This window comes from Stenella coeruleoalba, assembly GCF_951394435.1.
Source record: "Stenella coeruleoalba genome assembly, chromosome: 13".
Lineage (NCBI taxonomy): Eukaryota > Metazoa > Chordata > Mammalia > Artiodactyla > Delphinidae > Stenella > Stenella coeruleoalba.
The window spans coordinates 87,591,142-87,613,259 of record NC_137159.1 but is presented as its reverse complement, the minus strand read 5'-3'; the positions used below and the strand labels follow the sequence as shown (position 1 = coordinate 87,613,259).

General features: G+C 45.1%; 2 protein-coding genes across 2 annotated transcripts in view; one reads left to right on the top strand and one right to left on the bottom strand.

The window, feature by feature from the left end:
* The window catches only part of DCDC2C (doublecortin domain containing 2C), a gene marked incomplete at its 5' end in the record, with an annotated part of 44,066 nt that overhangs the window by 15,879 nt on the left and 6,069 nt on the right, over positions 1 to 22,118 (top strand). The window contains 2 exon segments of the mRNA XM_079940788.1: positions 4,121 to 4,172; positions 18,526 to 18,602. Coding sequence (XP_079796914.1) covers positions 4,121 to 4,172; positions 18,526 to 18,602 — 129 coding nt within the window.
* On the bottom strand, positions 11,987 to 12,493 carry LOC307196600 (mth938 domain-containing protein). The gene has a single exon (XM_079941675.1). It carries the CDS (start codon positions 12,383 to 12,385, stop codon positions 12,017 to 12,019), a length of 369 nt encoding a protein of 122 aa, XP_079797801.1. The 5' UTR covers positions 12,386 to 12,493; the 3' UTR covers positions 11,987 to 12,016.

Sequence of the window (22,118 nt, the reverse complement as noted above, 5' to 3'; positions counted from 1 at the left end):
TGGCGAGCGGGGGCTACTCTTTGTTGCAGTGCGCGGGCTTCTCATTGCAGGGATTTGTCTTGTTGCGGAGCACGGGCTCTAGGCACATCGGCTTCAGTAGTTGTGGTGCCGGGCTCAGTAGGTGTGGCTTACAGGCTCAGTAGGTGTGGCTCACAGGCTTCTCATTGCGGTGGCTTTTCTTGTTGCAGAGCATGGGCTCTAGAGCGCAGGCTCAGTAGTTGTGGCGTGTGGGCTCAGTTGTTGTGGCTTGTGGGCTCTAGAGCGCAGGCTCAGTAGCTGTGGCACACGGGCTTACCCCTTCCTCCAGGTGAGGACACAGCGAGAACACACCATCTATGAACCGGGAAGGGGGTCCTCAGCAGACACTGAATATATCAGTGCCTTGATCTCAGACTTCCAGCCTCCAGAACGTGAGAAACGAATGTCTGCTGTTTAAGATCCCCCTACCCCAGTCTGTGGTACTTTTGTTAGGGCAGCCTGAACAGACTCAGACATTGCGTATGCTGGATTCCGATTTCCTACCAGAATCCGGTCTTCACTGTTGTTTTATGACCACAAAAGGTTTCAACAGAAATTGACTTTAAAATCCTTTTCAACTTAAGTGTGATGAAAAGTTTAATTTTACCCCCAAAACGTTTCCTCGTAAAATTGACATGTGTTCTGTCTGAGAGCAGGTGAGGAAGGAAACTTGTGAAGCACCGACTGTCAGGCCTGAACCAAGATCAGGAAATTCTTTCCTCTTTCTGTGGGTTGAGGCACTTTCTAATAGATCCTGTGAGACTTCTAATTTGGTAGGGAGATTTTCAGTGTTTATTTAAAAAGTTTTGGACATGTGGCAGAGATATTGAGAAAGACTTTGAGGTGTTTCTCTTCCCAGATTTCTTAATGTTGATTATTATTTTCCGTAGGGAAAGGAATGTGATCCAGTTCACTGAGCAGGAGGGGAGGTGGGATTCCCACGTGGTCGAGACCCTCTGTTATTTTGCATTTTCCAAGTACCTTCATTGCTATCAAACGGATGGGAGAGATTTGCTTATGAAGTTCAACGTGGAGAGGCATTTGGATTTCGTTTTCTCCACTACCTTTTAGATCAATGAAGTATGAAATCGGAACCCAGACGTTGATGAATAAAGCTCTGATTTTAATTTTGGCTTGATTTATACTGGTATCAGTGAGCTAGCACTTGTTGGAATGTATGTTCTGTACTTACTGAGCCATTGAACGGTTAAAATTAATTTTCACCGGCAAATAATCTTCTAATTGTGCCACCAGCAGATGAACTTTGAAGTGCAACCTGATGATATATTAACTGTCCTGGAGGGTTTCTCATGGTTGTAAAATGGTACATTGAGAAGACAAACACCATAACATCTTCCCCAATCCAATCATCATTCAAACATTTCCTACATTTTCTGGAATAAATTAATTTGAGAAGAGAAACATCATTTTTTCTCTATAAAACAAAATATTATAGGCTAATAATCACTTTAAAAATGTATCCCGTAAAGCCTGGAATTAATGATTTCTTTTGTAGAGAAAGTCATATTCACAACAAAATTTATATCAGGGCATTGTGTGTGTGTGTGTGTGTGTGTTTAGGTGTGTGTGTATGTATGTGTGCGTGCGTGTGTATGTGTGTATGCGTGTGTATTGTGTGTATGTGTGTGTGTGTTTCAAGAGACCCCAAAGAATTTGAATTATAGTAGGAATTTTTCCTATTTACCTTAGGAGTTTGCTGTTGAGATTCAAAGTGAAAATGCCATTTAAATCAAACTATGGCAGCTCCTTGACACCCCAACCTGTACTTTGACTCTCCTTACCACTCACTTGTACCCGAGGACTAGTGCGTAACCAGGAAAGGGGCAAAGTGTGTGGACAGACAGCCACGCCCGAGGAAGAGGAATGTGGTCTCAGAGCCAGAAGACCTGGGGTGAACAGAATCCTGGCTTTTCCCATCTGGGTAGCACTTAGCAAATCAAACCACCTCGCTGAGACTCAGTTTCCTCATCAATAAACCAGGGCTGGTTAGTATCTGCTCCAATAGGGTGTTGTCAGAGTGAAATGAGCACAGTGCTTTGAAATGCCTGCCTTGATCTGGTGGTTGGCTTCTTCCTTTCCTTTAATCTTGGGAAGCAGCAGGAGGAACATTGCACATTAACATCTAGCCTCTGCTTCCAGTTCCTGCCCCCCACAGCCCCAGGGAGACCCAGGTCCAGCCAGGAACCTCCTGCAGACACCCGGCTTAAAGACTTGGGGCCACTGGCTCTCTGAGGAATTACTTGTCCCCTCTTTCCATTCTATTTCTGTGCTTTTTGGAAGGCAACATTGAAACAGTAAATAACATTTTGTGGGTTTTTTGTGATCTTTTTATGCCTTAATTTCTGTATTTATTTATGCCTTTCGTTTCCATTTAATGAGAGTAAGTTGTCTCATTTGGGGGATTAATGTGCGTCATCAAATATGGAATTTGGGAGCTTAAGACTAAAATACCTATTTGAAGATGAGCACAGGGGGATGGAGGGGAGCTGTAAGCCAAGGGGGTGATTTGGGGATTTGCAGGCGCTTTGGTTCACATAGTTTTCGAAGGTTGGAATTGGCTACCACATTTTATAATGGGGGTGTTCATGTAATATGAAATTTTGGTTTCCATTTAAAAAAAATAGAGGATTTTTGGGACTTCCCTGGTTGCACAGTGGTTAAGAATCTGCCTGCCAATGCAGGGCACACGGGTTCGATCCCTGGTCCGGGAAGATCCCACATGCTGCAGAGCAACTAAGCCCATGTGCCACAACTTCTGAAGCCCGTGTGCCTAGAGCCCATGCTCTGCAACAAGAGAAGCCACCGCGATGAGAAGCCCGCGCACCGCAACAGAGAGTAGGCCCCACTTGCAGCAACTAAAGAAAGCCTGTGCTTAGCAACAGAGATCCAATGCAGCCAAAAATAAATAAATTAAACAAAACAAAACCAGTGTAGTTTAAAAAAAACAAAATAATAAAAAATAGAGGATTTTTATTGTTTAAAAGGACTTAGTTTTATTTATTTATTTATTATTATTATTTTTTGGCTGTGTCAGGTCTTAGTTGCAACATGCGGGATCTTCCGTTGTGGTGCACGAGCTCAGTAGTTGTGGTGCAAGGGCTTAGTTGTCCCGCAGCATGTAGGATCTTAGTTCCCCGACCAGGGATCGAACCTGCGTGCCCTGCATTGGAAGGCAGATTCTTTACCACTGGACCACCAGGAAAGTCCCAAGGACTTAGTTTTTAGTAGCCTGCATTTCCACAGGAAAACAGTGCTCTGCAATTATGAGCACTCCCACTAGCCACAGTCCCCACCATTCCCTAATACCACCCTTTGCGAGCATCATCATTTACTTGCCCAGCCTCTGTAGGCATCTGAGCTTGTGACTCTTGACTGTATATTAAGTACTTAAAAATGTCTTTTTCCTTTCATCTACCGACTCTTAGTCAATCCTTCTCTGACTGTTGCTAAAACCATTGTCAAGAACAATCTCAAATACATGAAAAAATTGTTTTAAATCAGGAAGAAACCCTAACACATATAAATCTTAACATACTATTTATTATCATTAAAAATATCTGTTCTGTGTCTGAGGCACATGGAGGGCTCTCCGAAAGTCCCCAGGGGTCACGAGTTCTGCTGGCGGGGCTCATACACATTTATTCCAGTGGCTCTTTCCCAGCATTCAGTGTTGGCAGAATGGGGACAGTGATGGCATTCTGTGAGACAGGAAGGGACAGCGCAGGTGAGAGGGAGCTGGGCGAGGTGTCTGGGACTCTGCTCTGCCTTTGGCCAGTGGTGGGCCCTGGAGCCGTTAGTGATCCAGTAAAGTTCTCTTTGATTGGTCTCCAAGGTTCCTCTTTGATTAATAGTGTTGTATGAGGAAAAGCAATGCCACTGAAGGACCGTTTTCCTGGGTGATGCCCACGGTAGCCAGTATGAACATTTTCCTGCAATGACATTGCTATTGTATATTGATGTGAGCATTTATGGTGCTCTAGGTTTTAGTTTTAAGTTGCTGTGGAGTGGAGTCATCTCGAAAGAAGCTCAAATTTTCTATCTAAATAGTTACCTTCTAGTTAGGTTTTTCTTTCTTTTGCAGTTATTTTAATATAGTTCCCAGCAGACCTGCAAGGATGAGAAAGTTGAAGGAAGTAAGTGTTCACTACTAACTACTAAAGATGGGCTATATTGGATGATTTGGTAAAAATTAAAATGTCAATATTGAATAACTGAAGTTTGATAAAAGCAGCATTTTGTGGGGAATGCCTGTAAAGGCGTGCTGCTCTTGAAGCCAGAAGTGGCCGTGCAAGCTCGTTCTGTTTGTCAGAGCACTTCAGTCACTAAGACGATGGAAGTCGGTAAGAACGTTTGAAGACCACGGTTAGGGAGAGATTCATCTTTGAGATGCAGAGTGCTAGATTTATTAAGACTTTTTCCTCCTCTTTTGTTTTGGGGATTTGGAAAGACAGGTGACAGGAAAAGTTGTTTCAAGTTACACGATGTTGAAGCTAATTATAATGTTAAATTTAAAGATTTGCTCTGTGTTCTCAACATTTTTGTCCTTGATAGACATTTGAAAGACTACAAGATGGAACCTTCCATCACTCTGTTTACATCACTTGAGTCTTAGCAAAACAACAACAACAACAAAACAACCCAAATTTCCTATGTAAGTTAAAAGAGATCCACCTTTTAAATAAGCGACAAAAATCAGGTTTGAGCGAGATAGCCTGATGATGATATTTAGAATGCAAGATGATCTCTACTTTTTAATTTTGTAAATGGACTGTTTGTGGAGTGCTTCGAAGGTGAGCTGTTTTTAGGGTATCTATGTCTCTAAGTGGTAGTTTTGCTATTAAGTTCTCTCCTCTATGGAAAAGAGATGAGAATGTGTCTTAGAGGATGGTTGTGAGGATTACATGATAAACTAGACATAACGTACCAGCACTAGATAAGTGTCGGTTCTCGTCCCCCATGTCTTAAAGAAGCAGGGCCTCTTTGTGTCCTTGGACTCCCCGGTGCTCCAGTAAAGGGCAGTCTAGCAGCTCTTTCATCGCCCACAGGCACCAGCCTGCAGAAGCATTTAGCTGCTTCCTTGCCTCTGCACTTTAAGGCTGTGCGATGAACCAAATCAAATGTTATTACCTACCCACCTTAGACTGTAACTTGCCAGGGGCAGGAGGGCGAGTTTCCAACAAGAAAGCAATTCTGGCAGTCGTTGAATTTCAGGGCTACTACCTTAATAAATAGAGAGGAAATGGTATATGATTATCCTTAACATCTAAGTCCCTGCATCCCCCTGTCCTGGTGGGGCGGGAGTGGGATTGAACAATTCTGAAGCGTACCCCTCGAGAGACTCTGTTCAAGTTTGAGTCTATGTTTATCCTTTGTACATGTCAATGATTTAAAAACATTAGACATGATTATAAGGTAACATTTAGCATTTTAGGACAGGAAGGGAACTTCTAGATTATCTTATCAAAACTCCCTGTTTTCTAGTTGAGGATGCGGTGATGGGAGAGGTTACGAGGGTACCAGCATTGAAATGCCCACAGGAGCCTCAGCCTCCCAGGGTCGGTACTAGATTGCCGTGCACTCATACTAATGAGACTATAGTTGCCCAAAGAGTTTTGTAATTGTTCTTTTGAAATTTACACTCTTTTCATTTAAAAAAATCTGATTTTACAGTCGTTCTTGCTGAGAAAAATGTCAAAAATGCTGTGCAGAGAAGCTCAGTGAGGAAAGTGAAGATCACTTACAATCCTACCTCCCAAAGATCAGCGCACTCTGCATTTTGTCATGTCCATTTCCAGTTGTTTTCTCTGCACAAGTCGCAAATATCTGTCTATCTATCTATCTATCATCTTCACAGGTACACACATATATACAATGCATGCATTGATATGTATATATTTACAGAAATGGAATCCATCAATACGTACTATTTTCTTTTTCATTTTCTTAAACTTTTTATTTTATATTGGAGCGCAGCTGCTTAACAATGTTGTGAGTTTCAGGTATACAGCAAAGTGATTTACATAGTATTTTCTTTTCTGCTTTTTATTAACTATGTATCATGACAGTTTAACATAGTAAAGGATCTTCTGCCACATGATTTTTAGTGGCTGCAGAATGTTCCATCACGTGACTCTAGCATAATTATTTAACCCCTTCCCTGTCAACAGACCTTACATCCTTCTTCTTTTTCATTATGGTAACTAGGCATTGGGATGGACCCTGATAGAGCCATGATGATTGTTTATAGAGAAGAGGAGTTACGCACACAATTTTGACCTCTTTAATATTTACTTCCAGAAAGTTTCTCAGAACATGTATTGCTTCCAGTGGTGCCTGGGAATGCCATCACTGCCCGCGGGTGCCGTGGGGTGCTGCACAGCGTGGAGGCCTGCGAGGTGCTTGACGGTCACTACCCCGGCCCCCTCTTCTTTGGTGGCAGAAGTGACTCCCTAAAAGTGGCTTGTGATTATTGCTGCTTGCTGTGTAGTATCTTCGTGGACACTCATCTGTGATGTAGCCAAGAACTCTGCTGGTCCCGTGAGGAGCCCATTTGAGCAGCCGGCAGTTTACATCTGTGTCCTGCTGTCCCATATGAGGATGTAGAGTTGCCAGTCACGGGGCTGAAGTTCCTCAGTCACTTAGTGGGTACCTCTCTTTTGTCCTCCATACTGCTTACGTAACTACTAACTTAAACTCTCTTTGTCACCTCTCACTACTCACTACCAGTGACTAAACCACATTTTAGCTGCTTTGTGGTTTGTGGGGACGTACCCATGATCTGGGAGATAATATAATACTTAATGAGCTAAAAGACTTGTCTTTTTAAAAATAAATTTATTTATTTATTTATTTTTGGCTGCATTGGGTCTTCGTTGCTGCGCGTGGGCTTTTCTCTAGTTGCGGCGAGCAGGGGCTACTCTTCGTTGCGGTGCGTGGGCTTTTCCTGTTGCGGAGCACGGGCTCTAGGTGCGCAGGCTTCAGTAGTTGTGGTTCACGGGCTCAGTAGTTGTGGCTCATGGGCTCTAGAGCGCAAGCTCAGTAGTTGTGGCTCACGGGCTTAGCTGCTCCGCGGCATGTGGGATCTTCCCGGACCAGGGCTTGAACCCGTGTCCCCTGCATTGGCAGGTGGATTCGTAACCACTGCACCCTCAGGGAAGTCCGGGGGAGGAGGTCTTAATATCTGCCACTTAAAAGATGAATCAAGAGTTCAAGACAGGTTAAGTGACGTGTACAGAGTGAGGCAGCTAGTTAGTAACAGAACTTGGTGTGAAACTAGAGATGAATCCGGGGTCCCCCCACCCCCTTCCTTGCGGAAAGCCTCATTACTGCACTGTGCAACCTGTGCATATTAAATGGGTTTCTTCTGTTTAATTCACAGAATTAAATTCCGTGAATTATTTCTGGTGGATACATGAGCGCTCACCTTACAGACAGAGCCGCACTTTGTGCACTGGGGTGGGACAGACCGGATGGTGCTACGCTGCGTCGGCGCAGCGCAGGCTCTGCTGGGGGACCGGAAGCAGAGGGTCAGCGCCACGGGGCACGGGTTCTCCAGGATCTGTGCAGAGGGCTGTGGGAACCGATGCCCCATAGGATGCGCTGCAGAAGGGGGACCTGGCCCTCCGCAGCGCCACCTCATTCTAGGACAGTGGAGAACAGCTTTGCAAGGACTAAAATCTCCCCAGGCCTTGTGGGGTGTCGAGGCCACGGGCAGCCCCTGCTGCATCTGCTCCAGCCGGCTGGTTCAGTTCACACACTGGGCCTTAAGGATGTTTATAGCAGCATGTTCTTTTTTTTAGTAATTACAAAAACCTGGGAACCACGCGAATGTCCATCAGTAGAGGAATGGTTGAATGATTCATGACTTGTCATACTGTGATTAGATCTATAGGTATTGATCTGAAATAATACCTCTCGGAATGTTGCTGGGATTAAATGAGATGGTGCTGGGCATATTGCAAGAGCTCAGTAAATAGTTGAAATGAATACTCATAATGCCTTTAAGTCTGGGTAGCTCACCCTATCAGAATTTGAGATCCATGAATGCTACCGATTTGAATACCAGTGCAAACTCTTAGAAACACTAAATATCCTATACTGTAAGCTTTGGCCAAGTCCAAATATTCAATGTTTAAGTGTTTTACTAAGTTATTCCGCCTTGTTTTGTGATAGCAACACAGAGTAGAAGTACCTAGCTTTTTGTAGAGTATTCTTTCACAGAATTCCCGTTTTGGTCAAAATATATTAGTGGGAAAATTGAAGACACTTCTCAAGAGACCTTGATTCAGTAAAGAAATTTACTTAAAATTAATTAGAATACCATAATAATATACTTCATATAACCATAGAAATGACTTATAAAATGCTTCAACATAATGAATTTGGAATTACGTGTCATTAAACGGAGGAGCAAAGGGAGAATCAGACTCGAAAACAGTGCTCTTGGGATCCTGAGTTGCCATGACTGTGTCTCATTGATTTAATGAGAAAAATGTCCTTGGTCTCAGTTTAATTCAAGGAGTTCTGTTGCTACATCTTAGAGTTTGGGTGTGTAACGTCAAATTGTATAAATTTAGGCAGAATTTAGAAGACCTCCCCTGTCCTTTTCTTACAGTTCTAAGAACAAATGAGCCCCAATTCAATATTCTTTTTTGCCCATGAGGACTGTTTTCTGATTCTGTCGTTCCAGTGCATTCATCCTGGTAAATAGCGTACTAATGGTAAAACAATTAAAGCACTAATTTAGACCTTAGTTATCTCAAGTTGTCATGGAAGAGAAGGGAGTGAGTCCCTGAGGTGAATTTTCCGAATAATGGCGGTTACTGATGATTCTAACAAAAAAGAATTTTAAAATTAACTTTTAATATAAATGTCTATAACGTGATTTATGTGATTCCCTATCTGACTGAAAAGCAAGGGGAAGGAAATTAACTGTGTTTTGACTCAAGATTTGGCTGAGGTACTTTGCACTGACTGAGCCGATACCCAAGGGCATCGTATTCTCTCAGTGGCCTTGACATTGGCTCTCCTTTTGAACGGTCCTGAACACATTTTTGGAAGCTTCTGTTTCTGTTAAAAAAACTACTATATAATTCATGCTCGTTGTAGAGAAATGAGAAAATGTATGTAATTTAAAAGGAAACACACACATAATCCTATCAGCCAGAAATTAGCCACCATGTTTTTCTAGATGCTTCTAACCTATGTGGACATATATGCGTATATATACAGTTGACCCTTGAACAATGCAGAGGTTAGGAGCACTGACCCCCCGCACAGTTGAAAATCCATGTATAACTTTTCACTCTTTTAAAACTCAACTACTGGTAGCCTCCTGTTGACTGGAAGCCTTACAGATAACAGAAACAGTTGATAACATGCTTTGTGTGTTACTTGTATTACATACTGTATTCTTGCAGTAAAGTAAGACAGAGAAAAGGAAATGCTGTTAAGAAAATCATAAGGAAGAGAAAATACATTTAGAGTACTGTACTGTATTTATTGATACTGTATGCTTGTGTCACCTGTTTACATGAATCGTCTGTCAGTACAGTCAATATTATATGATGCAAAACACCGTAGGTGTTATACATGTTACTAACACCAGCCATCAAAATGAAAAGATAACATGAGGAGGAAATTCATATTTATTTACATGTGTAACGATTCGTGCATTGATAATGAAGAAGCAGCAATACGATTGCTTTATGGTAGCCTGGCTTATACACCAATGAATAAATTGTTATAAAAATTTTATGGCACACATTACAGTCATGTTCATAATACAGTATTGGAAATATTGTTGCACTAAAAAGCCCACTTCCCTGTGATGATAGGCTGATGTGCAATTTCTCCAATTATGAGAGAGAAAGGCCTATGTACGGTAATGTAACTTTTTGAAAGCAAAGTTGTATCAATAAAAGCAGAAAGAAAGCTAACACATTATTAATTTTATATTAAATACCACACACCTTATGCCTATATAAGGATAGACTAGTACCTACATATATTTTATGCATTTGTGACATACCTTTTTATTGTTTTGATATTTCTAGGCTATGAAGTTTATGAGCTTTTTCAAAATGTCAGAAATGTCCAAAAAATTCTCCAATATATTTATTAAAAAATTTGTATATAAATGACCCATGCAGTTCAGACCTGTGTTGTTCAATGGTCACATGTATATACTTCTTACTTTACAAATATATTAATTTAAGCACAAATGAGAGCATATTCTATGTATTATTTTTTACAAATCCCCTTTTACTTAACAATGAATCATGAAATCTTAATGTGTCAACAAATATGCTCCTATAATAATTTGTAGTGGATTCAGAGTATTCTATTAAGTGATATATACCATATTTTTTAGCTTTACTGAGGTGTAATTGACAAAAGTGTAAGATATTTAAAGTGCACAGTGTGATGAGTTGATGTACGTATACATTGTGAAAGGATTCCCTCCACCCATCAAGTTAATTGCCACATCACCTCACATATTTATCTCTCTCTCTTTTCCTGTCTTTTGTGAGAACACTTAAGTTCTACTCTCTTAGCAAATTTCAATTATGCAATGTGATGTTATCAATTACAGTCACCATGTTATCCATTCGATCCTCAGACCTTATTCATCTTGTAACTGAAAGTTTGTACCTTTGTACCAATCTCTTCCTATTTCCCCCACCCCCAGCCCTGGCAGTCATTTTTCTACTCTCTGTTTCCACTTTCTGCCACGTGCCCCCCAGATTCCACATATAAGTGACACCGTGCAGTATTTGTCTTTCTTTGGTTTATTTTACTTAGTATAATGTCCTCCGGTTTGACCCATGTGTTGCAAATGGCAGACTTTTCTTCTTTTCTATGGCTGAATAATATTCCGCTGTATGGATATAACATATTTTCTTTATCCATCCATCCATTGGTAGACACTTAGGTTGTTTCCATACCTTAACCATTGTGAATAATGCATCAGTGAATACTAACTGGAGTACATATGTCTCTTCAAGAAAACGGTTTCATTTCCTTCTGATAAGTGGGAATGCTGGGTCATATGGTAGTTCCAGTTTTAAGTTTTTGAGGAGTCGCCATACTGTTCTCCACAGTGGCTGCACCAGTCTACATTCCCACCAGCAGCGCAGGAGGGCTCCCTTTTCTCCACACCCTCACCAGCACTCGTTATTTGTTGTCTTTTTGGTGATAGCCATTCTGACAGGTGTGAGGTGATGTCTCACCGTGGTTTTGATTTGCGTTTCCCTGATGACGAGTGATGTTGAGCACCTTTTCTTGTACCTTTTGGCAAGTTGTATGTCTTCTTTGGACAAATGTCTATTCAGGTCCTTTGCCCATTTTTAAACGAGGTTGTTTTTGGTTTTTGCCATTGAGTTGTATGAATTCCGTGTATATTTCGGATATTAACCCCTTATCAGATACAAGGTTTGCAAATACTTTCTTTCAGCAGGTTTTGCCTTTTCATTTTGTTGCTGGTTTCCTTGGCTGGGTGGAAGCTTTTCATGTGTTAAGTTTGATGTGGTCCCACTTGCTTAGTTTTGCTTTTGTTACATCTGCTTTTGGTGTCAAATCCAGAAAATCGTTGCAAAGATCAATGTCAAGAAGCTGACTCACTCCCTCTATTTTCTAGGAGTTTTATGGTTTCAGGTGTTACGTGCGAGTCTGTAATCCAGTTTGAGTTGATTTTTGTGTTTAGTGTAAGACGGGTCCAGTTTCTTTCTTTTGCATGTGGCTGTCCAGTTTTTCCAGCATCGTTTATTGAAGAGACTACTCTCTCCTCATTGTATATTCTTGGATCCTTTGTGGAATATTAATTGACTGTATACACACAGGTTTATTTCTGGGCTTTCTATTCTGTCCCACTGGTCTATTGGTTTGTTTTTATGCCAACACCATACTATTTTTTTTTTTTTTTTTTTTTTTTTTTTTTTTTTTTCATTGCTTAGTGATTTATTCTCTTAAGGCTCCATCAGCAGGTGGAATGGAAGACCCCTCCCACCCTGATGCCTTGGGTAACCAAGGCATTATACTCCTTCACTGCCTTCTCTGTCTGGAGGACCCGCACATCAATGCCTTTTTTCTTGAGGTATTCCACAGTTGATGGGGGTACCTTCAAGGCTTCACTCATCCCTCGGCCAATGACAAGGATCTGCACACCCTTCTCGACAACTTCCTCCACATCTGCAGGCTGCACACCAGGAGAATGCTCAGTTCCTGTTTCTCTCCAATCCCAAGCCCGACTTCCCCCTGGCCACACTTTGCAGTCCTTATAGATTTTAGTAGAGCCGTGTACTTTCATTTGCCCCCATGAGAGGGAAGCAATTTCAGGGGAAGACATAAGGAACTTAATTGAACTCCAACGCCCTCTCTCCAAGGAGCAGCGATCTCGAACGGCTCCCTGCTTTACCTCTCACCTTTGCTCCCGAGGACCCGGTTAGGCGATCCCCCCACGACTCGCGCCATACTATTTTGATTATATAAAAATATGTTGACAGATTATATTTATAGATTATAAATGCCTCCATCTTTGTTCTTTGTGTTAAAGATAGCTTTGGCTATTCAGGATCTTTTGTGGGTAAGTTGATAATGGGGGAGAGAATAGGGAGAATTGCTCAGAACGATCTTAAGTGGATGAGAAAAGACAATAAGAGTAAAAAGAGCTGCCTCTGGACCTGCCTGTTCTGGACATTTCATATAAATAGAATCATACAATATAGTGACTTCTTAGACTAAGCATGTTTTTACGGTTTATCTGTGTTGTAGTGTGTATTGATTTTTCATTCCTTCCTATGGCTGAAGAGTATTCCATTGTATGAATAGACCACGTTTTATTTATCTATTCCACATCTGACGGACATTTGGGCCTTTTTGTTTACAGCTGCGCTGGGGGGTGGGAACTGGTCCTTTTTCTCATTCTTGGAGTGATTTCTCTCCTTGTCATCTGAAACCCTGCCCTCTTCTTATTCCCTCCGGTTGTTTCTCCTAAATTTTTCTTGCGGTGTTAGTGTCATTGTCTGTCCTTGGAGTCCCCACTTCCCTCCAGGTGTTACCCCGGTTCCTTCCCTCTTCTCATTCGGGCAGTGTACCTGCCTCATCCTCCACCATCATCCCTGCGCCCAGGGCACCCAGGCCTCTCTCTAGCGCAGGATCCACATCTCTGTCTACAAGGCACTGTCACTTGGATTCCCAAGGATACCTCAGATTCAGCATGTCCACGTTTGAACTCACTGGCCTCTCCCCGCAAACCCAGTTGTTATTTTGTGTTCCTTTTTTCAGAGAATGGAGCTGTATACTCAACTCCTAAAACCAGAAACCTAGATAATCGTCTTAGCTTTTACTTCTCCCAGCCCCGCTCCCGCCCTGTCCCTCCTGTGCCTTCTCTCAAGCCCATTCAGTTATGGACCCCCATTCTTGCTGAGGACACCCAGAGCTGCTCCTAGAAAGAGTCGTGTGCCTTCCACCTGGACTTCCTGCATATCCAGCCCATCCCTTTCCAGTTGGATCTCATCAGTTCCCTGGTTCAAACACTTCAAGGCCTGCCTCTTTTCTCCAAGGGGATGGAGTCTACACCGCTAACAGCGGATGTGAAGGCCCTCCTTGATCTGGCCCTGGCTTTCTTCTTCAGCCCCGCCTCTCACCACTCCTCCCTCTGTGTCCAGTGTCTAGTCTAGACTTTTCCATTTCCCAAAGACCTTGTATCCACGAGGATGTATCCAAAGTCCTCTAGCAGGATTTTGTGTATGCTGTTTCTCCTGCCTCATTTAGCATTTCTTCCCATTCTCAACGGACCGACTCCTGCTTATAAATCAGGTCTCAACTATAGGCCGCTTCCACCAGGAAGCCTGCTTTGTGTCTCTGTGAGGATGGAGTGCGCCCCGTGCTGGCCACCAGAGAGCCCTCATCACAGAGCTGCATGTGCTTGTCTCCTTGTTTACGGATCACTCACCCAGTGGTCTGTGTCCCATGCCTCGCAGCCCTCCGAGGCCAGGTGTGATGACGGTCTCGCTCACCTTCGCGTCTCTAACACTTAGCACAGTTCCTCCCATGGAGGGGTGTCCTCCGCAAACAGGGCTTAAATAAATGAATGGAACGATGACCGAGCGCCTTCCGGGAGTCTGCAGCCGGGCAGAATTTGGGGCAGGTACTCTCCTCTCCTTGGGTTGGTTTTATTTGTGACCCTGCTTCCGAGTAGGGACTTCCTGGGATGGCCAGTAGGCTCCGTAAGTCGCGTGGCTGTCTGTTGCTGTGGGATGGTTCCTCTGGGGGGTCAGCAAATTTGGAGTCATTCAGAGCATCAGTTCCAACCTATAAATCCGTCGTCAGCAGGGAGCTGACATCCATTCCACACGGGGCACATAAATCAGCTATGGGCCTTTTTTATTTGATGTTTCGCGTGGAAAAGGCCGTGAGGATGTTCACGGAGGGCTGTCGGAGAAGGATGATGGGGCAGAAGGAGCAATGGCACGAATAACGACCACTGCTGTCAGCTGAGCTCTTAACTCACTGCAGGCACCTTGCTGAGCACTGGAGAGCGAGTTCTCTCACTTTGAGTTACTCATATCGCGAGCAAACCTATAGCATAGGCGCTACTTTTTTGTTTGTTTTTTTTACCTTTTCCCTTTAGCCAAATTTTAGGTTATATCTGTATTTTTTTATTGAAGTAGAGTTGATTTACAATATTGTGTTAGTTTCAGGTGTACAGAAAAGTGATTCAGTTATACATATTTTCTTCAGATTGTTTTCCATTATAAGTTATTACAAGATATTGAATATTGTTCCCTGTATTATACAGTAAATCCTTGTTGCTTATCTGTTCTACGTATGGTAGTTTGTACCTGTTAATCCCAAACCCCTAATTTATCCTCCCCCTGCTTTCCCCTTTGGTAACCATAGTTTGTTTTCTGTGTCTGAGTCTGTCTCTGTGCTGTGTATAGATTCATTTGTATATTTCTTTTTGAGATTTTCCACAGATAAGTAACCTCATGTAATATTTGTCTTTCTCTGTCTGACTTACTACATATACACCACTTGGATCTGCGTTGCATGTACGGAGAAACAGGTTTAGGGAAGCGAGACAACTTGACCAAGGTCACACAGGGAGAAAGTGACGGAGCCAGTCCTGGAATCGTGGATGACTCAGAATAGGCTCCTAGATGGTGTACTGCTGTAGGTTCAAACCTCCATTTTGCTAAAAACTATCATACAATATTTTTTGATGGCTTAGCCTGGCCAGGACGCTTGATAGCTGTGTGTTCTTGGGAAGATGACATAACGTCTCTGATTCTTTGTTACCTGGATATTGTGCCTGGTGATCTTGAGGATTGGGTGTGAGTGCTTATAAAGGTCTGAGTGCAGTGCCTGACACACGGCAGGCATCCAGTAAACCGTAGGTGCTACTTGGGGAAACACACCTTTGGCAGCCTTGAGTGTTTTCCGTCACTGAGGCAGATTTGGTTCAATTACCCTGGACCCTTGTTAAAGAGCTCTAAAGCCCGTTACGTCCTGCCTCTCAGGGCAGGTGAATGACACGAGTCTTGAAACTGTCATCACCATCAGACAGTAACAGCAAAGCACGTTTGCTTGGTACTTCTTTGGAGATTATTATGTGGAGTGCAGGGGGAAAAGCCCAGAAGCGTATATGCATTTAATTGCTGGGGTCATTTAATTAGGCAGGTGATATCAGGGTTAATGAATCATTAACATGTAAGAAAGCAGTTAGTTCATTGTTTCCATAAATTTATGCAGTCAAGAAAGCTGCCTCTTAGGGTAGCTGTGCCTTAATAGAATTTTGCAGAGGATAATTTCTGTTGTTTTGTTTTCAAACTAGGTCTGCAAATTCACAGTCGTCGTTGATATTCATGGCATTGATTTTGTCACTATTAGTACGCAAGTATATATAATTTTATATATAGTATGACAGTAGGGTAACAATGGATGTAGGTGTGCATTGCCACAATCCTCAGCGGACTCACTTTTTCTGGGATTCTTTCCAGAGTATCAGAGCTGTTTCTCACTTGTCATTCATTTGTTCATTCTTCATTCATATTCATGAAATACTTATCAAACTCCTACCATGGGCCGCCCATTGTTCAGGCAATGGGAGTACTTCGTTGAACATGACAAACAAGGTCCCTGCTTTCAGGAGGCTTACACTCTACAAGGAGGAATCAATAATAAGCAAGTAAATAAACACACAAATATTAGGCAATATCAAGTGCTGTGGTGAACATACATCAAGGTGCGTGATCATCAGGGAAGTCCTCTCTGAGGAGCTGGCATCCGCGTTGACTTCTTAATGCAAGAGGGAGCAAACCGTGCAAAGATGTGGGAGAACATTCCAGGGTCCAGGTCTTGTGCTTGTGGGAACAAGCTTGGTGCTTAAAGAGCTGGAAGAAAGCAGGCATGGGAGGTGCTGTGGGAGGGACGAGGGCACAGAGGCAGCGGTGCGAGCCACGTGGCCGCGTGGGCTAGCTGAGGAGTGGGGACCTACTGGAAGTGTGGGTCTTTCCACCACTGGGGCTTTAAGTCAGACAGTGATGGCATCCTGGTTTGTGTTTACAGAGGCTCCTCCGCTTGCTGTGAAGAAAGGGCTATGGGGATGGGGAGATGAGTCAGGGGAGGGATGGGGAGGCTTGGCCAGCGGGGTGGCAGGAACAGGGTGGCCCAGGGTGCAGTTTTGAGGTAGAACTGAGAGATGGGCTGATGGCTTAGTTGTGGGTGTCAGGGAAGAGAGAACCCACCGGTGTCTCCCAGGCTTGGTAGTTGAGCAAGTGGGTCTAGGGTAGTGCCGTGTTCTGAGATGGGGCGTCTGGGGATGAGCAGTTGGCTGTGGGTAAAATCAGCAATTGTCTTTGGGCTGTAATCCAACTGAGATGCCGAAACGGTCTCTCTCTCCCTCCCCTCCCCCCCGGCCCGGATTCTGCGTGTCTGTGTGTGTTGGGAGACTCTCGTATTTACTAGACTGTGTATTTATCGTATGTGATAATAGGTATGGCATTGTGCCTTTTATAAAATGTTATCTCATAAAAACCCTGCAAGGTATATCATCCCCATTCCCAAATTAATAAATTGTAGCTCAAAGGTGAAATGGTTCTCCGAAGTCACACGGGTAGTAAGGGGTTGGGCTGGAGTTTGAACCCTGGTCTCTCCGATCCCAGAGGCTGTGGTTTCTCCTCTCCCAGGCTGCCCCCAGATTTGCTCTGCTCCCTCCGTGACTGAGGCGCTCCATGCTTACAGCGAGATGCCGGGGCAGGCTTCTCCATAGCACCTCCGTCTTCCCCTCTTACCCGCGTCGTCCCCTTCAGAAGACAAGGTAACACCGCTCCCAGCTCCTCATTTAAAACACAGCGCTGGGGGCTTCCCTGGTGGCGCAGTGGTTGAGAGTCCGCCTGCCGATGCAGGGGACGCGGGTTCGTGCCCCGGTCTGGGAAGATCCCACATGCCACGGAGCAGCTGGGCCCATGAGCCATGGCCGCTGGGCCTGCGGGTCCGGAGCCTGTGCTCCACAACGGGAGAGGCCACAACAGTGAGAGGCCCGCGTACCGCAAAAAACAAAACACAGCGCTGGGAAAGCGTGAGCTGCCCACGTCTGCCTGCGCTGATGGTGGGCCGCGCAGCTTGCCCCTGCTCCCGTGGGGAACCCCGAGGATGCTGCTTGGGTGTTATTCTCGGGAAAGGAACTGCTGTAGGTGACTTTTACTCAACTTGGGATAATTCAGTGGCACTGTGCCAACATTAGAGGTTGGCTGGCCTGTCTGTATGTGACCGGGCGGCCTGGCGGGTCAGGGAGGTGCAGGGAGATGGGCGGGTGGGAGGCCTGGGTGGAAACCCTCTGCTGCGGTGCCCTCCCTTCCGGGCCAGGTGCCAGGAGGCAGGCCAGCTCTGACGAGAGGAGGGGGCCCGGGGCTGGCGGGGGGCAGGTCTCGGGGACTCTTGCCTGCCTGGGTGTCTGGGCCCTGGTGGGCGTGAGGCCGAAGTTGAATGGGGCCCCAGAGCCGGCTCAGCCCCTCAGGTTGGATTCACAGAAAAGAGAAGAGAAGGGTCAGGACACGCTGGGAAGGCGTTCTCACCTGCCAGGACATCCTGGCTTGAACCCCATGGCCTGAATTAGAAGCCCCTGTCCCGTCTCGGGGCCCCAGCGGAGCTCACCCAGGTGGTGGAGTGAGCTGCTGTGGGAGCATCCTCAGCGGGAACCGCACAGCCCCTTGCTGGGCACCTTCAGCGGGGACCTTGCCGCCCCCTGGACCGCACGGCCCCTCAGCACAGCCGCCCGCATCGCCCCGGCTGGACTCCTGGCCACCGCCCGGCACGGAGCCCAGTGCTGCCCGGGCCCCTCCCGGGTCCTGCCCTGCGGTCTCTTAGCGAGGCTGCCCCACCTTTACCTTAGGTTTGGGGTCGAATGCTGTGCCTACTGTTGGTATTTAACAAGCGTTTTTTAGCTTGAACTGCATTCTGAGGCTTCCTTTTTCTTTTTTTCAGATCAAGCCGGTGGTTCATTGTGACATAGACGTGCCTCCCAGGTGGCAAACATCCCATCGTTTATCCCGACAAATCAGGTGAGTACAGTGGGGTGCGGGGAGTGGAGCTCCTAAAAGACGTTGCGCCGCCTTCGCCCCGCTTCTGCTCGTCCCCGCCCTTCTCTGACGCTCACCCTTCCCCCCGGGAGCCTTCTGTATGGTTCAGCTGCACGTTCTTGTCTCGTGAACCTTGATTTTGGAGAAGCAATGCCGTTGCCCCGCCGGGGCTGCCAGTTCACGTGGGGTGGAAGTGCACGGCTTAGTCTTGGCTTTTTGTTTATTTTTGGTAACCTAGCCCTTGCAGCTGCTGGCTGGTGAAAGGAAATGTAGAAGTTACGTTCCCACCAAAGCCCCTTGGCGGGGGAGACGGGCTGTCTGATGCTCAACGCGCCCTGGTCAAGGTTGCCTGAGGGCTGGCCGCCCCGGGAAGCGGCTGGTGGGGCAGGTGTAGAGGTGCCGGGGGACTCAGTCCCGGTTAATCGGGACCCCTCTGTGGGCCGGCCCGCGTTATGCTTGGGGCTGTAGAAAGAGAACACACTTGACTCAGGTCAAACGTTGGTTCAAATCCCGCTTTTCACCTGTCGGCTTTGTGACCTGCACACGCTTCCTCTCTCTGAATTGGCATCCTCATTTGTAAACAGCGTGGTGACGTGCACCTGCAAAGTCCCAGGAAACCCCGCCCAGTGCTCGTTAAGGGGCAGGAATTCTCCAGATGGCAGCCATTGCCTCCCAGTCCTGCATATATTGTGCCGCTTTGATATTATAGGGATGAAAATCCCTGACTTGAAGTTCCAGGGGGCACCTTCCCTCTTACCCGGTTCTGTTCCCAGCGGAAGGAATTTCAGTGAGTTTCCAGGGTCCTGGCTCTATGTCTGAGGGGCGGCAGCAGCAGGCCAGTCCCAGCCTTGGGTAGCAGAGAGCCCACACTCTGACGAGTCATCCTTCACGCCCCTGCTGACCAGCAAAGGGCTGGGGGCCCAGGAGGCTGGGAACCCCCTGCCAGACACAGCAGAGCCCCCGGCTGGGAAGCCCAAGGATGGAGCAAGCGTGACCTGCTTATTAGCTAGGCTGTCCCTTTCACTGACCTTCCAGAACCCAACCATCGTTTCTTTAAAATACTTTTCCTTAGGCCTCTGCAAGGGAGCCACTCAACACACCTGAGATCCTTCCACTGTGCCTTTTGTACATCTGAGAGCTGTTCTGAAATGATGAGAGACGCAGTATTTCTAAATTTTACGAAGGACACCTCTTTCTGAAGAATGGATAGAAATCCCAGGGAACATTATTGGCTTATGGGTCCTTTCTGGCAAAGACACATATCGCTAGACATACATTTTTGGGGGGAGCCTGACCCACACTGTCCATGGTTCTCACTTATTTTGACAGACTTTTTTTTTTCTGTTATAAACCAGTTATTCTTAAGGCATGTGCTCTATTCTTTATATGGTGTGCTAGAAACTCCACTAGATGGACCCAAATACCCGTCCAAATGCAAGGCCTTTTCTCCCAAGGGAAGGCCTGATCATGTTTGCTTGGAGACCTTGTAACTTGAAAACAAACGGAAAATAGTTACGATGGCTTTCAGAGTTTTTGATGTTCGAGGTGACAGGTGTTTTGACCCTTCCCGGTAAGCCGGGAGCTGGGGTAGAGGGAGTGGGGGGCTGCTGAGTGTGAGTTCTGTAGCAGCTGGATGGTAGAGAGAGAAGCTATTCCCCCTGACTGTCTGCATGTCCTCAGAATTCAGCTGGTCGAGTCCAGGAGAAGCCGCCAGCCTGGAGGCGGAGGCTCAGGTCTGTGTCCTGGTCTGTCATTAACTAAGCTGTGTGCTACGGTAAGTGGCGTCCACTGCCACTACCACCACCGTCACCGCGTCACCTGGCAAAATCCATTCCTAGATCCAAGTGCTGTTTCCTACTTTGAAAAATTCAAAACATTTCCTATGTAAAAAATTTAAAGTATGTCTCACTTAAAATATTTAAAATATTACCTAGGGAGGTGTATTGGCAAAGCTGTTTTATGCCTTTAACCTCTCTTATTTCAAAGTAATTTTTAAAAATTAACTATTTTTTATGGCCAGAGTAACTTACACCCATCGTAAATATATCGTTTTAAAAGGTATACATTAAAGTAAATCTTCTGCCCACTTTATATCCCCAGAGGCGACTGTTAAAGGTTTCTGGAGTGTCCTTGTTAGACAGGCTTCGCATGTTCAAGCATTTAGAGGCGTGTGTATGCTGCAGGCGTTGCTGTGTATCTTCCTTCTTCTTTCACAGAATTTAATACGGCTTCTTATTAGCGCATATAGATACGTTGTGCTTTTAAAAATGGCTACCTAGTATTACAAAAGCGGTCTGTACGTAATTAACAATGATGGGCTTTCACTGTGTGTCCAGGGGCCGTGCCTGTCCATTACCTCTCTGTCACAGACTTTCTAGGGAAACAATCTTTGGGTGTATTTCTTGGGGTTGGTCATCCACCTACCTGGATCGTCAGGTGGAAGACGGGCCGTCTGATGCTCAAACGGCACAGACCTAAAACCTGGCAGAGCGAGAAGGGTCTAGTTCATCCTCCAGCTCAACCGGAAAGCTTCTGGGGATGTGTTAAGTCCATCACTCCCTCTAAACTTGAAATTTCCTAATTTCTTTATTGTAAACATTTCTTTCTTGATCGTTAACAATTTAAAAAATCCTTTTCTCCGTATTTACATGCTTCATATAAAAAAGCGGACATCTGGAAATGTGTTAAGAATAAAATCAAAATCGCTCGTTATCCTTCTCCTCAGAGACGGCCCCTGTTAACTTTGAGGGCCACTTACTTTTAGTTCTCTCTGTACTTGCTGGTGTGTTTTCTTACAGCATTAATTGTATTTGATCATTTTCCCCCTAAATACAAATTCTGCATAAACAATTTTAAATGGCTGCATTAGTTATTATTGTATCCTGTGCTATGATTTGTTTCACCATTCCTCTGCACTTGGACATTTAGGTTGTTTTTATATTTTAGTTTTTGTAAATACAGGCAAACGTTCTACTTTGTTTTATCGCACTCTGCTTTCTTGTGTTTCGCAGAGAATGCTTTTTTTCTTTTACAAATTGAAGGTTTGTGGCCACCCTCTGTTGTCAGATGATAGTAAACATTTTTTTTTAGCAATATTCTAAATTAAGGTACGTACATTGTTTTTATAGACTACAGTATAGTGTAAACGTAACTTCTCTGTGCACTGAGAAACCAAAAACTTCGTGTGACTCGCTTTGTTGCTGTGGTCAGGGGCCAAACCCGCGATGTCTCTGAGGTTTGCCTGTGACCCTGCGAGAGACGTTTCTACAGGTTCACGTATACGTGCCCACATTGCCGTGGGTTGGATTTCAGGGAGTGGACAGACTGTGTCAGTGATTCCTGGTCCCATGCGTCTCCATGTCTGTGTCCCCAAGTCGCCCTTCAGGAAGATCGTGCTCACTTTTACCCACGTCAACAGTGTATACGTGTGTGTGTATCAGCCTGCGAGGGCTGCCAGAACCTGTGGGGGACACAGTTCAGTCCATAGCAGCGTGCTCA

What these genes read in the sequence shown, in the direction of transcription:
- LOC307196600 (XM_079941675.1), bottom strand. Translation starts at nt 12,385, where the DNA reads ATGTCTTCCCCTGAAATTGCTTCCCTCTCATGGGGGCAAATGAAAGTA.